The 14553-nt window shown below is 27.3% G+C and overlaps 1 protein-coding gene across 3 annotated transcripts in view; it reads right to left on the reverse strand.

Annotated features, from left to right (window-relative positions):
- LOC132938978 (SCY1-like protein 2) overlaps nucleotides 1-14553 on the reverse strand; it is a 215919-nt gene that overhangs the window by 142973 nt on the left and 58393 nt on the right. For all 3 annotated transcript variants that reach the window (XM_061005962.1, XM_061005961.1, XM_061005960.1), the window contains exon 2: nucleotides 8006-8337. In XM_061005962.1, coding sequence (XP_060861945.1) covers nucleotides 8006-8170 — 165 coding nt within the window. In that variant the 5' untranslated portion in view covers nucleotides 8171-8337. The remainder of the gene's footprint in view (nucleotides 1-8005; nucleotides 8338-14553) is intronic.

Raw genomic sequence — 14553 nt, forward strand, 5'->3', positions numbered from 1 at the left:
TTGGATGACATAAGAGTCAGCCGTAAACTGTATTGCCACTCACCGCATATCGTTAGCATAATAATGGTATCGTTTCCTGTTGTCGGTATTACCATTTATTCCAATCCGATTCAGCTTTCGAAAATCAATTATCCGAAATATCATTATTCCGGTAGAAACTAAACGAGGTGGAAATATAAGAGTTCAGCATTGGAATAAATTCGAGTTCAATGACAATAGTCGAATAATTATTATTATGCTATTATTGTATTTCTGACTTTATAATGTAATCAGGCACGTATTCGGGGGGGTTGGGGGTTGACCCCTCCCCCCCCGAAAATTAACAGTTGTGTAATTTATTTATATACATAGACTATGACCCCCCCTCGAGTTTTTTTTTGTGTACGTGCCTGAATTTAATAAATACATATATATATGCAACAAAAAAACACATCTGAATCGTTATGTTATTTATTTTGGTATTCTAATGATGAGTAATGACTAATAAACGGTTCCTTAAATACATTTTGCGTATATGTTTATTCATTTTTAGATATTATCAGCTATTTTTTTTTCTGAAAATCTAAACATAAAAACAGTTATTTTTATTTATATTAAATTAGGTGCTCCAACAAGCATACTCAACTTTTAAAACAAAAACAACTCGCCAGTCTTACTAAAAACGTCTAATAATTAATAATTGAAACAATAATATATAAATATAAGTTGCTAAAATAAAATTTAAATGAGATTAATTCCATATACCAAATACGAGTCCATAGCTCAGTTGGTATTCGTTTTAGCTATTATTAATGTATTTTATTGTAATTGTTTTAACTGAATAAAAAAATAAATAAATAAATAAAAAAAAATATAGACTACCTACTCTTATTGAGATCACTACGTTTTTTAAAGTCAATTTAGACAAATGGACCCTAATTTTTATCAGGTAAAAATTTACTACAGTAGGTACCTATATTTTATTTTTCAATTTTTTTTTGGTACATAATGTTGATTTTATGCATAACTTTTAGGTTTAGTGATTTGTCAAAAATATGTATATGAATACAATTCTTATTGTTAAACCAACTACATATTATAATAAACGGACACCTTTAATTCTGAAATTAAAACAAATAAGAATGATACCGTCTTCATTCAAAAGCTAAATAGGACCACGAATATTGCAACGGACGAGAATCCGGGAAATAACTAAAATGGTTATGTTTTACGCATAATCAACATACAATTTAAAGTAGACATTTGATAAAATTTCAATATTTAATTTGTTTCAAAAGCCTAGTTTTAATTAAACTAGTACCAATAAACAATTGCAAACACCAAATCGTTTTATAAAGAATATTGTTTTTTTTTTTCATATAACGTAGTAGGTAATCCAGATTAAGTAAAATATTTTTTAAAAGGACGGTATTTGCATTAGCTACTAAAAGAACTCAAGATGTTTTATTTGAGCACACGATGGATGTCGTCGTCCGTCGACCATTTTTCTCGTGAAGTATTAATAAAATCAGTAAATGATTCATAAATATTACAGTAAAAAAGTCATGATTTGCCTAAAGAGGAATATTCGTATTATATTATTTCATTAAAAATAAATAATAAATAATTTAGGAAAGCTCACTCTGTAACGTGCAAAATTCCTGGTATCCAAACATATTTTAATACGAAATAATAAACTATAGTTAGGTACATATACAATTTAAAAATAATTTGGTAACCTTCCCAAACAGCATATTTAGGTACCGATCTAAGCTAGTATATATATCTATGTTAAATAGTCAAATTTTGATATTTTTTAATATTTGCCAGTAAGAATTTTCTTTGAATTGAACTATTATAAAATTATTTATTTATTCTACTGTAGTATTAAAAAAAAAATTATCTGAATAAGCCTCTAATTGAATGTATTTAAGGTTTTTTTGTTTTGAATTGTAAATATTAATATTAAAATTGAAACATCCACAACTGTGTACTGACGGACAAATAGATACAGTGGGTATAATATTTAAGGTATTCTACACTTATATTTAGAAACCTAGAAACTAAAATTTAACAGATATTCTATTTAATTTCGATTTTAAGTAGGTACCTACTACATTAAACTATATGTGTAATATGATATTAATTTATTAAACTATTCATAAAAAAAACGATGAAATCATATTTTAAAATATGTTTCTAACAAAATATTATCCCATAAAAGAAACTAATTTTTCTAAAATAATATCAGTTGAATGATAAAACTGGAAAAATAATTTTAAACTAATAGGTGTTTATCAGTTATCACTTATCTTTATTGCATTACTTAATTTAAAAATATTTTACAAACAATTAAGGAGTATCAAATAAATATCGAACATTCAAATAATGTTTTTTAAATTAATTAATAAATATACTTTATAAGCTCTGGGATTATTATTCGTTGGTATATAGAACATCAATTTTTCAATTTTTCTAATTTTAATTTTAAACAATTTTACAGAAAATACAATGAATAATAATTTATTTACAATATCATAATATTTTATCCAAAGCAAATATGAACGATAATTTTATTTTTTAAATCTTCACTTATACTTATAGCTATACTGATTGACAGTTTTGCATAATTTTTTGATCTATTACATAGGATTTAAATAAGATCGTTTGTAAAATACACATTTTTAAATACTTATTCTTAAATTGCTTTTTATAATGGCGTATCATAACAAACGAGAAAGTTAGTAAAGTTAAAGTGATACGTGCTTGGATTTAAAAACTTAATTTTATAATCTACCTACGTTAATTTTGTACAGAAAAGGCAACTATAATTTCCTTAATTAAGTTTATTTTTATACATTTTATTCATAACTGTTTAATAAACCACACACAGTTATCACATATATCCAGTATTCTGATGTTATGACAAAATTTAACCCACATAAAAAAAAATTTGGTTGGTACTTAGTAACAATAAAAAGACAAAACAAATTTATTTATTTGTTATCTAAATTAATTGTTTAATATAAACAGTTGAAGTTATGCCAATATCTGAAAATATATTATTTTATGTATAATTATTATTATATAATATTTATTATAATTTGGGGTGTCACCATTGGGTGACTTCCTCCTCCAGCTAATCAACCCACATCCCATTTACTTATTGTACTACAATATGTAAATACAGATTGAAAATATAAATTTTTGTTCAATAAAAAAAAAAAAAAAGTATATTATAATTAGAGGGTGGATTTGTATGCCATTTGCATATTTATTCTGGTTGATCGTGTGATAATAATTATGCTAAGTGAGCTCATTATTTGTTTTATGACATTACGATTTAAACTATATGTAACTTTAATGGTGCGTATTATATTGTACTAGCTGATCCCGCTGGCACTTCGTTGCCCGTTAAATGTACCAATTCTATATGACTCAAACTTTGTTCAATTCGTTATTTAATATTCGGTGTATGGTGTATATGGTGTTCAAAATTTATCTTAACTTTTCTGTTGCCCGGAATAAAAATTCTGATTCGCAGCAGTATATTATCAGGTAGGCAATCTACCTGCGGTAGATCGCGGACCCCGTGCTGTTTGTACGTAAGTGTATAATTTAACTCTAAAGTATCAACATTGTACAAAGTTTGTCATTTTTACTTAATTCCACCTTCGGAGGATTAATATTATGATCAATTAATACAAAAGCCTAACGCAACCGTACTAAAATCCGATGAATAAAAAAAAAACAAATTTAACACTTTTTAAATTAGCCTATCTTCTTCCCAGAGGTCTAATCTACACACAAATATTCATTTTTATCTATACTATAAAATGATAGCGTTTGTTTGTATGTTCGGGATAAACTCCGAAACAACTGAACCGCTTTTAATTGCATATGTGATTTTTTAGTGAATAATTGGGTGTTTTTTTTGTAGACATTTTTTAAATAATTTCTGTTGTAATATAGAGAAAAAAAATATATATTTATACTTTCAATTAATATCGAAATAGATGAATAGATATATTCGTAGGTTTTCCCAAATATATTTGGGAATTAAATTTTTCTCATATAGAAAACTACCAACTAAATGCATATTGTTTAGGTACCTAAGTAACTTACTTTTAGGATACCTTTTTATATTATTTGTTTCCTATTTTGTTCTTAGAAATTAAAATTACTATGAACTATCTGTATATTTTAAAGAAAATAATTTATACTAGGTACATATAGTGTGTTTCATAATTTTCAATTTATTATTTTAATTAAATATTCAAAAAAATAAATGTCTTCTTTACTAATTTTTGAGTGCATGTTTATTTTTTTCATGCATATTTGAACATTTTAGTTAATATATCCATGCATATTTAAAATTTTTTAACGCATATTCGGTTGTTATTTAATATTTACCAATCCGTACTCTAATTATAATAAATAATTCCCTGACGATATTTTATAATCAAATATATTAGCAAACCAGTACATCATTACACACAGGGATAATATCTATTATATTCCCTGCTACTTATCTGCATCAATGTTTATGTCATGGTGGGATATTGTCCTTCATGCTTGTGAAATAGGTTAATAGGATACCTTAAATAGGATACCTGAATTGCGGTAAGTAAACATGTAACTAGATGCTGATTGCTATACAGATCTCATTAAAATTATCTGAGAAAATAGTGTTGTGTTCATAATAATAGCAGAAAATACAAATTTTAGAATGTTATAAGTACTTATTATTGTAAGTGGTTTATTCTAAAATTCAATATAATTCTTCAATAATAAACCTTTAATTCCTTTTTTAGAACAAATTTTTTCATATAATTCCGTTTTAGTTATTTAAGAACATATTTTATTTAGTTTCTTAGTCGTAACAAGGGTTTACTAATCGAACAAAATAATTGATTTCGATAAAAGAATAAACTTGAATATATATTATAAATATATATTTTTAAAAATATTTATGTTTTAGAATCTGAATAGAACGGTTAAATGTTGGTGCTACACATATTATAATAACTGATAACTGGTTAATGTTTACTTTAAATAATTTAACACCATAGGCTGCACACATAGATACGAAACAAAATAAACTGTGCATTTTTATTATAGCATTCCATACCCGATAATAAAATGAATGAATGTTTTATAATAAAATCGTTTCATTAAATTGTTAAAAATGATCTCATAAAAATGTTTTTGCCCTCCAATGGTATTACCCAACTTCTTAAAATATACAATATGATATGGAATAACGACGCATTCCCTGATCAGTGGCGCAACGCAACAGTTATTCCTATCCCCAAACCCAACAAAAACAAATTTAATTTAGCTAATTATCGTCCAATATCACTTATAAACACAATAGGAAAATAATGGAAAAAATTGTAAATAAACGCCTTATTTGGCACCTGGAAGCAACCAACTTTTTCACCGAAGAACAATGAGGCTTCCGCCGAAATCATTCTACAATTGACACCCTCGTAAAACTCCACACCGACATAAATAATGCAAAAAATAACAAACAACACCTATGTCTTATCGCTCTTGACATTGAAAAAGCTTACGACATGACATGGCGAAACCAAATCCTCAAAATAATACAAAGGACCAATATCAATGGCAAAATGTTTCTTTTTCTGAGAAATTTTTTAAGGAATCGTACAATACAGGTCAAAGCACATAATGCAGTTTCGAAACCCTACCTTACTGAAAATGGTATCCCGCAAGGATCAGTAATAAGCGTTACAATGTTCCTCATAGCAATAAACGATATCTTCCGCAAAATACCAAATCCAACAAAACATATTACGTTAATTTAATAAAAAAGCAACAAATGATACAATAATCACCTCTATTTTTAAAAATACGATCCAGCACTCATTCTTCAACCACACAAAAATATACACCGATGCATCAAAATCCGAGCATGGAGTAGGCTTTGCCGTAATAAAAGATTACACAATTATCCAACATAAGCTTCCAATAATAACCAGTATTTTCTCTGCCGAAAACTATGCCATCTACGAAGGGGTAATACTAGCAAACACGCTAGAATCTAATGACATACTCATAATCAGTGACTCTCTTAGTACCCTACTAGCTCTTAAAAACCTATCCACCAAAAATGAAATAACTCAAAATATCCAATCAAAAATTATCGAAACAAAAAAAAATATTTAATTCACGTGGGTCCCTTCCCACACTGGCATTGCAGTAAATGAAAACGCTGACAAATATGCTGACCTTGCAACAAAAAATATTTCAAACCCTACTTTAAATAACATATCTTCCATGGACATAATAAACTCAATAACATAATAATTAATGAAAAAATAGTCTCAATTTGGCAAAACCAATGGAATTTAATACCAACAACTAACAAACTCAAAAACATGAACAAAGATATCAAAAGGTGGCACACCTCCCCTCAATATAACAGATGCCAAGACACCACAATCACCCGTATCAGAATCGGACATTCCGCACTCACACATTCATACCTTATCAGTAAAGAGCCCCAGCCAATATGCAACACATGCAACCAAATACTATCTATTAAACAAATAGTGGAGGAATGCGCACTATACACCTCAATACGCACCGAACTGAAGATGCCACCCAATGTTGCAGAAGCACTCGATGAACACAACACGTCAAAAATCATTAAATTCCGTTTCAAAACGTAAATGTTTTATTATTGATTCTAGCATCTAACCCTGTCAATCAGTTTAGCGAAATCACATTAATTATTTATATTTTATATTACTAAACATATATTAAAACTATACGTCATATAATCAGGGCTTGAAACCGATTGAAATAATTTCGGTTTCAGTTTCGATTTTGTATACCGGTTTCCAATTTACTTTTGCGAATAACGAAATGATTTATCAACATGATAATCATGATCTCAATTATTTTATTGTGAGTATTAATTATGCGATTTAATGGAATTTACATATTTAAAAACACGTCAATAAAAAAAAAAAATAACGGTTTTCAATTTTTTCAGATTTCGGTTTTGAATTTAATACCGGTTTCCAATTTTTTACGGTTTTGATTTTGAATTTAATACCAGTATCCAATTTTTCCCGGTTTCGGTTTTAAAACGGTTCATACCGGTTTCTGAAATCGGTTTTGAAAAAGGTTTCAAGCCCTGCATATATAATAGTATGTATCGTAAAATGTTGTAATATTATGTTAATATAACTGAAAGGGTACGTAAACTATTTCAAAATGCTAGTTTTATTATTTTTAGTAGATTATCAGCCCTCTCACTATACACGTTTGTTATTCATAATTAGTATTATATGTTTTGTGCTTTTTCTCAACCACTTAAATAATGTACATTTTTTTTCGACAAGAAAATATTTGTTGACTATGTGTGTTTTACAACTTACCGTTTTATAAAAAAAAAGTTTAATGAGATTTTTAAGAGTTTTGTTTATTAATTGATTAAAAGTTTTATTGTAAAACAATTATACATAAAACTGTAACCTATTTACTGTTTTTTTTTATTTTCCATAAAAATGTACACAAATTAAAGTATTAATATTAATAACAATTTATTATCATAAAAATATATAATTAAAAAAAAAAACGCAAAATATTCAAATCAATTGCGTTTTATATAATACAGAACTTTATAGCAACTATTACTTAATATATATTTTATAGTACCTACCTATATTTTCCATCTCGATACTTGTAATTTTAGGTTGATGGCCTTTAATTTGATTGTCGTAAAACGCATTTAATCAATTTTATTTTTGAAAATTTAGAAAAGTAAAATATTTACACAGTTATTGATTAATTTTTATTATCAGGTACCTACTACATAATTTCTCAATGAGAAGTTAAAGTTCTAACATACGTAGATATAATAATAACATAATGTGAGGTATTTCATAATCTTACTCTGTTTAAAGTTTGTGTTGATACTAATTTTATCGACCCCGATAAGAAGCGCGTTTCACTTAACCGTAATCATATTTACTGATCGTCGGTGGCTTACCTTTCCGTCCGGTTTCCGGAACCCCTCGTAGACCTTCCATATGAGCTCAGGGCCAGCCGAGCACACGAATTTACCGACCTCGAATAGGTTGAGGATATTGTTGGTGGACAACACCTGTGCGCCCTGGCTGACGGACGACGTGCCCGACTTGAGTTTGGAAAACATTGTGCCGGCAGTTGACGGCACCGATGGCAGACTGCTGCCTCGCCGGAAGTCTGACCAACCTATCTTGTCGGATATATGGTTAAGCTCAGGAAATGGCCTGACACCGACTCGGAGGAGGAATTTGTTGATCGTTGGAGACGCCGGCTGGTGCCAATACGCCTTCGTCACTGAAAAATAAAAACGACCGTGACGCATGAGCATGACTTGCACTTCGAATGTAAATCCATAATTTACAAGAATCGAGTTATATCTCTCTGTAAAATATGTGTACAAAACAATTAAAAAGATTCGTTTATATCGAATTCAGCATTGTGTGCCATACTCCTGCCACTATACGAGATAAATATGACTATGGTTGTGAGTGAGAGTTGTGTTTGAATTAAATTTAGTCTGTTAAGAGATTCATATTATTATATGTGTCGTAAGCATATAGTCAAATCCGGCATTTTATTAAATGCCTAGGCATATAGTCAAAGAATTTAATGTGTATGCAATTTCACTATCCACCTAGGCATTTAACTAAATGTTTATTTCATTTGTATGTTTCAATTGTATTATTTATTGATATGAAAAATACGTTGGTATATGAAATAATATGTTTAATTTCATGTTTATTTATTACTATTGTTTTAAAAATGAAATCATAAATATTATATACATGGTAATAACTAATTAGATGTGATAGACTGAATTGTTTCATGAAAAATTAATATCAATTTACGACAACCATGATAAAAAAAAACCGTGGAGTCATCTATGTCTATCACATCAAATTAGTTATTACTTATTACCTGTATATATTTATGATTTCATTTTTTAAAACAATAGTAATAATGAACATGAAATTAAACATATTATTTCATATACCAACGTGTTTTTTATATTAATAAATAATACATAACTTTTTTTATATATAAAACAGCAATAAATAACTGATAGAAAATATATTAAAATTTTTAAAATAATACAAAATGTTTTTTTTTATTATTTGCCTGACATGAAATAGACATTTAGTTAAATGACTAGGCATTTAACTAAATGTATAGGCGGATAGTGAAATTGCATAAACATTAAATTCATTGACTATATGCCTAGGCATTTAATAAAATGCCTGATTTGACAATATGCCTACGAAATAATATATATTATACGGATAAAATAATAATATTATGAAACAAAAGCATGTTCTATACAGATTACAAATAATACATAAAGTAACCGTTTATTTCGACGTGGGAATTCATAAAATATCGTATGATATCAAGATTTTAGTGGTTGATGTTGACAATATATATATATATGAATGCAGCCATGTGGACATAGGACCCTTTTGACTAGTTCAAATTGAAAGTTTAAGAGGCGGATGTGCTGTGTTATACATAGTTGATCCCAGAGATCAAAAAGCAACACAAGTTTGTCTTTGGAATATTCTATATTCAAATATCATTAGCACCCCTAATGTAGAGGAGATGTATTTTCGTCGAGAAATACCCTCGAAAATTCAGCATCATTTGTGTACATCTGAAATGAAAACGTGTAGATACATAAACACTCTGAAAGTTTAATTTCCGGTAGACATTGGTAACTTCTTGCCATTGTTTACAATTCATTGCGATTAGTAGTAATATTTATCGATTATTAGCTTAGATTGCAGGGAGTAAAGTGAGCGTTTATGCATTGGTATTCAAATGGTGTATTTACTTTTTACTTTCGTGGTAATTTTTTTTAGGTAGAAATAAAGTTAATAGTATATTATGTTGAACTTAACTTTGTTTAGATAAAATATAATTTTCCTACATTAAATACATTTTTTTAGTTTATGCAACATTTTTACGAACCACAAGGAAAGAATACAGTTGGAGTATAACTTTTAAGAAATATATTAAGCATGTGGTTTTTAATTATGGTCCACTATTAACCACCTTCCAAATATCATGATTTATAATGGTTCTCCATTATCCTTATCCGAAACAATTATAGAAAAATATGTAGGGAAATTAATATTGGGAAACTGCATCCTTTACAGACATGTTTATTCGATAACTTTTTTTTTATAATATAAATATAACAATGTGTTATTAATAATTAGTAATGGTGGTTGATAATTAAGACTAAAATTAAAAAAAAAACATTTAAATACAAAATACATTTTCTCGTAGATTAAGTTTATTATCTATGAAACCATTTTTGTAATACATTTAAGTTCCTATAAAACATTTAATATTTGTTTTAAGTCTTTTGGTATTACGGTAATTACAAAAGGTATTTATAAGTTTATAACAAGTACCAAAGTAAGTTATATTTTTATTTATTTGTTATGGTTATGACGTGTAGTTAGATATTACTTATAAAAGCTACATAATACTTGTTTTTCCTACCACTCCATCTAACTGTAGAAAGGCTGATAATTTTATATTCGTTGACACATATATTTTGTTTGTTTAGAATATTAAAATATAATAATATTTAATGTTTGCTAAACTTTTTAAAGAAGTAATATTTTAACCACATGTTTAGTAAAAAATGCTAGAACTTTCTATTAATATTCATTATTGAAACATCTAAAAACCCTCTGATTAAAAATTGAAGGAATAACTAAAATTGTTTTTTTAGAAGTAAAGTATTTTTAAGAATTTGAAATATTTATCAATATTATTTTTATTTGCATGAAAATAAAAAGGTAAATTATTCGAATAGGTATTCCAAATAGGCTGAATAAAAAGTATTCGTAACAAGCCTGTCATATATCTGATATGAAGTATTGGTGGATAGGAAGTAACATTTGACTCTAGAGTACAAACTCTATTACGTATAGGAAACCAAGCTTCTGGGTAAGAAATTTCAGAGGAAAGAATATAAACAGATTATTAAATCGGGATGTTAAGTCCTCGACGAGAATTTTGTATTAACAACAACTAAGGTTTTGTGTTTTACGTAATTTAGAATTTTCCAGTAAAATGTAATTAATTGTTGAACTAGATTTTTAGACGGAGATTTTTTTGTTTTTAACTAATTGCGTGATGATATTGCTACTGAAGGTAAATTAATAACGAAGTAGAGCAGCTTATAGCAGGATAAGGCTATGCATGTAGAAAAGGTGATAGGTATCATTTACAGTAGATAGCACGTATTCTGGATAGTGATGGTAATAATATGGTATATATTGGTACCACTGAAAATAGGAGTAAACATATGTTCAGCTTTTTCCCCGATTGGGAATGAAAATACTTACGTGAAAATAAGAAGGTGTATACAGGAAAAAAACGAGGAGACTGAAACTCAAATTGGTACGCAAACAATATCACAAACGAGAAAACAAAAAGTGAATTGAACTAACACCATAGGGACTGTGAAAATAAATTAGTTGAAGTTGGTTTAAACAAGATAAGTCACTTATCCCTTGTCTGTAATTATTATAAATTATTCATATTATATATTATTATATTTTTGCAATAAGGACACAAGGTTGCTGGAATGCTGTTTAGAACTACATACCATTTGGTTTTAAAATACCCATATTATATTAGTTGATCCTGCAACTGGATACGATTGTATTTCATAACTCTACCCATAGTGAAACTATTTTATTATACCGATTCTGTTGCTCGTAATGGGAACATATTAATTCAAGTGATAGAGCTACATTCAATATTCAATAAAATATATTTCTCTTAGTAATATAACTGTTCATCTAAGAATATAATTAATTTTGAAATTAAATACTCTAATTAACTATATTTAGGACTTAATATCAATGTATGTATGTATGCATGTATCTATGTATGCATGTATGCATATGACATTGATTGTTTCACATTAAAACACGGCAAAAAACAAAATATTTAGTAATTTATATTACTACACCGATTCAATGTAGATTCAATATAAAACCCACCTTATTACTGTTAGTTTTAGATTCTGATTGGAGGGATGAATGTATTGATTTTACAATTATGTGTTTTTTTTGTATGTCACCTCTGTTTGGGGCAGTAACACTGCTTAGATTTTCTTCAACATTATCTTGCTCGATGGAAAAGGGAATCTAATTGGTGCATTCGAGAGGTCAAAATTTAAAATTACCAATAGTTTTCAAAAACGCCAGGAAAAAAATATAAAAAATTATATATGAATGTCAATAAAATGTTATTCGTTGGGTCAAAAAGCGTGAAAAATTAATAAAATAGTCTTCTGATATATACTGCTACAATAGCAGTTGAAAAATACTAAAAATACATAGGCACAATTTTTTTTATTAGCATTCAAAGTTCGAATATTGACAAAATGTATCAAATTTTAAATTGATTTTGTAGTTAATAATTTATAAAATATTCATTTTTTATAGCTAAGGATTAAAATGTTAAACAAGATTCAAGGTAAATAAATTATTCTGTAACCAAAAAATCTAAAAATATGAAACCTCAGATTTTTTATACTTATTTTATGTTTAAATTTGAACGAAATTACGTATATATTATGCATATAATTACACGATATTACGCATATAATATGTATTTAATATACATTTCCTGATCAAATTTTACGTTATATAACATTTCTAAGAATTCCATTTTATCCTTGATTCAAAACACTATTCTGGTAACACATATTATTACTTATATTTACCTTATAAAATGCGTGCATATATATGTATATACAAGTACAATATATACTTCAAAATAAGTTGAATTTATACAAGTATTCCATTACGATTAGAATTCAATTTCAAAACATTTCTGTTCCCAGTTTGTCAGCTTACAATAGCATATTTTTGTGAACTATCCATACATTTTATCACTACAACAGTGGTTCCATTATTAAAAAAAGTTACATTAAATAATGACGAACTAAACTAGAAAGTTAGTAACATCTATTGTGTATATTTATAAATGGTCATAAAAAACAAAAAATTTGTTTTTAATTAAAATATCATAGAAAAGGATTCTTTTAGTATGAGGCACTAATATTTTCAATCAATGTATTTTGTGTTTTATTTTTAATTTTGAGAATGTGAATAATTCGTGTTGTACGTGTTTATTGTTAGCATGTTGCTAAAATTATTAACTATTTATGATAATTAATTTAAAAGATCAGTATTTATTAATTTTTTATACATAAATTAATTCAATAGCAAAAAAATATTCTGCGTTATAATACGAAATTAAAAATATAGATTTCTCATGTAAAAATACAAAAGAAATATGCCAATATAAATAAAAAATATGCTTTCTTTCCAAGCATCCAATTTTTAATAAACAAAACAACACAAATATTTTTAAAAATACCCATCTGAAATTTTGTTGAGAAAATTAAAATCAGACACGTTTTTCAACAACCGTTATATATAAACTAAAATATTTTTTCATGTTAAGAAAGAACACTATTTGTTAAAATAAAAATATTTTATTGATATATATTTTGAATTTTTTTAATAAATTATTTTTGCATACCATAATGCCTTACATTAAATATTAAAAATTATTTCTAAAATGTTATTTATGTATGATTTCATACTGCGGTACATACATATATGTTTTGCGTGACATAATTTATTATATAACATCATGGTAATGTTTACACGATAAATGTTTTTGTGTGGGTGACAAATTACCGGTCAAAGTCTATGTGATTTCTCTGTAATGTGTACATGGTAAAATAATGATTTTCGATAGAAGAATATTGCACGTTAAACATAATGTAATTACCACGGTGAAAAAGGAAAACATGCAGCGAATGAAAAAAAAAATTATATTATTATTATACAACTACAGCAGCTATATATTAAAATAAAAGGATTTATACACGCAATATTTTTTTCACAAAAGAACTTTGACTTCTAAGTCTCTCGGTTCAATAATATTAAATTAGGTATCGTCGTCATAATATTGCTGATCGGTAAAAAAAAAATATGTAAAGATTTAAAAGATTTGTGCCCTTCTTAAAATTGATATTGTCTTGTTAAAACCTTTAGGTGTTGAGCCTCGCAGCAATGGAAATCCTCTTTCACGTAATCTCTGACATTGGTATGCATATTAACTGAACCCTTACGCAAGACGACACCCCATCTGGGCTTGGTCACATGACACGCACTAAACTTATAATATATAATGTGTCATGCTCTCTTGTCTTGTTTGGTAGGATTTTTTGAAACTTTAAAAATGTTCATCTTAACGTTTCTTTTTAATAATATTATTACTATTCGGTATAATTTCGAACATTTTGAACGAGAGTCATATCATGGGTACACCCACCCACTACCGCAGTATACATATGCCTCGTGTTACAATAAATGCCTGTTAAAGACATGTTAATTAATGTTTACAAGCTCGATGAAATTACTACAATAACAAAAATGTTTTTGACATATTAATGGTAAAATTTTCTAA

The sequence above is a fragment of the Metopolophium dirhodum genome, chromosome 2 (genome assembly GCF_019925205.1).
Source record: "Metopolophium dirhodum isolate CAU chromosome 2, ASM1992520v1, whole genome shotgun sequence".
In the NCBI taxonomy this organism is placed as follows: domain Eukaryota; kingdom Metazoa; phylum Arthropoda; class Insecta; order Hemiptera; family Aphididae; genus Metopolophium; species Metopolophium dirhodum.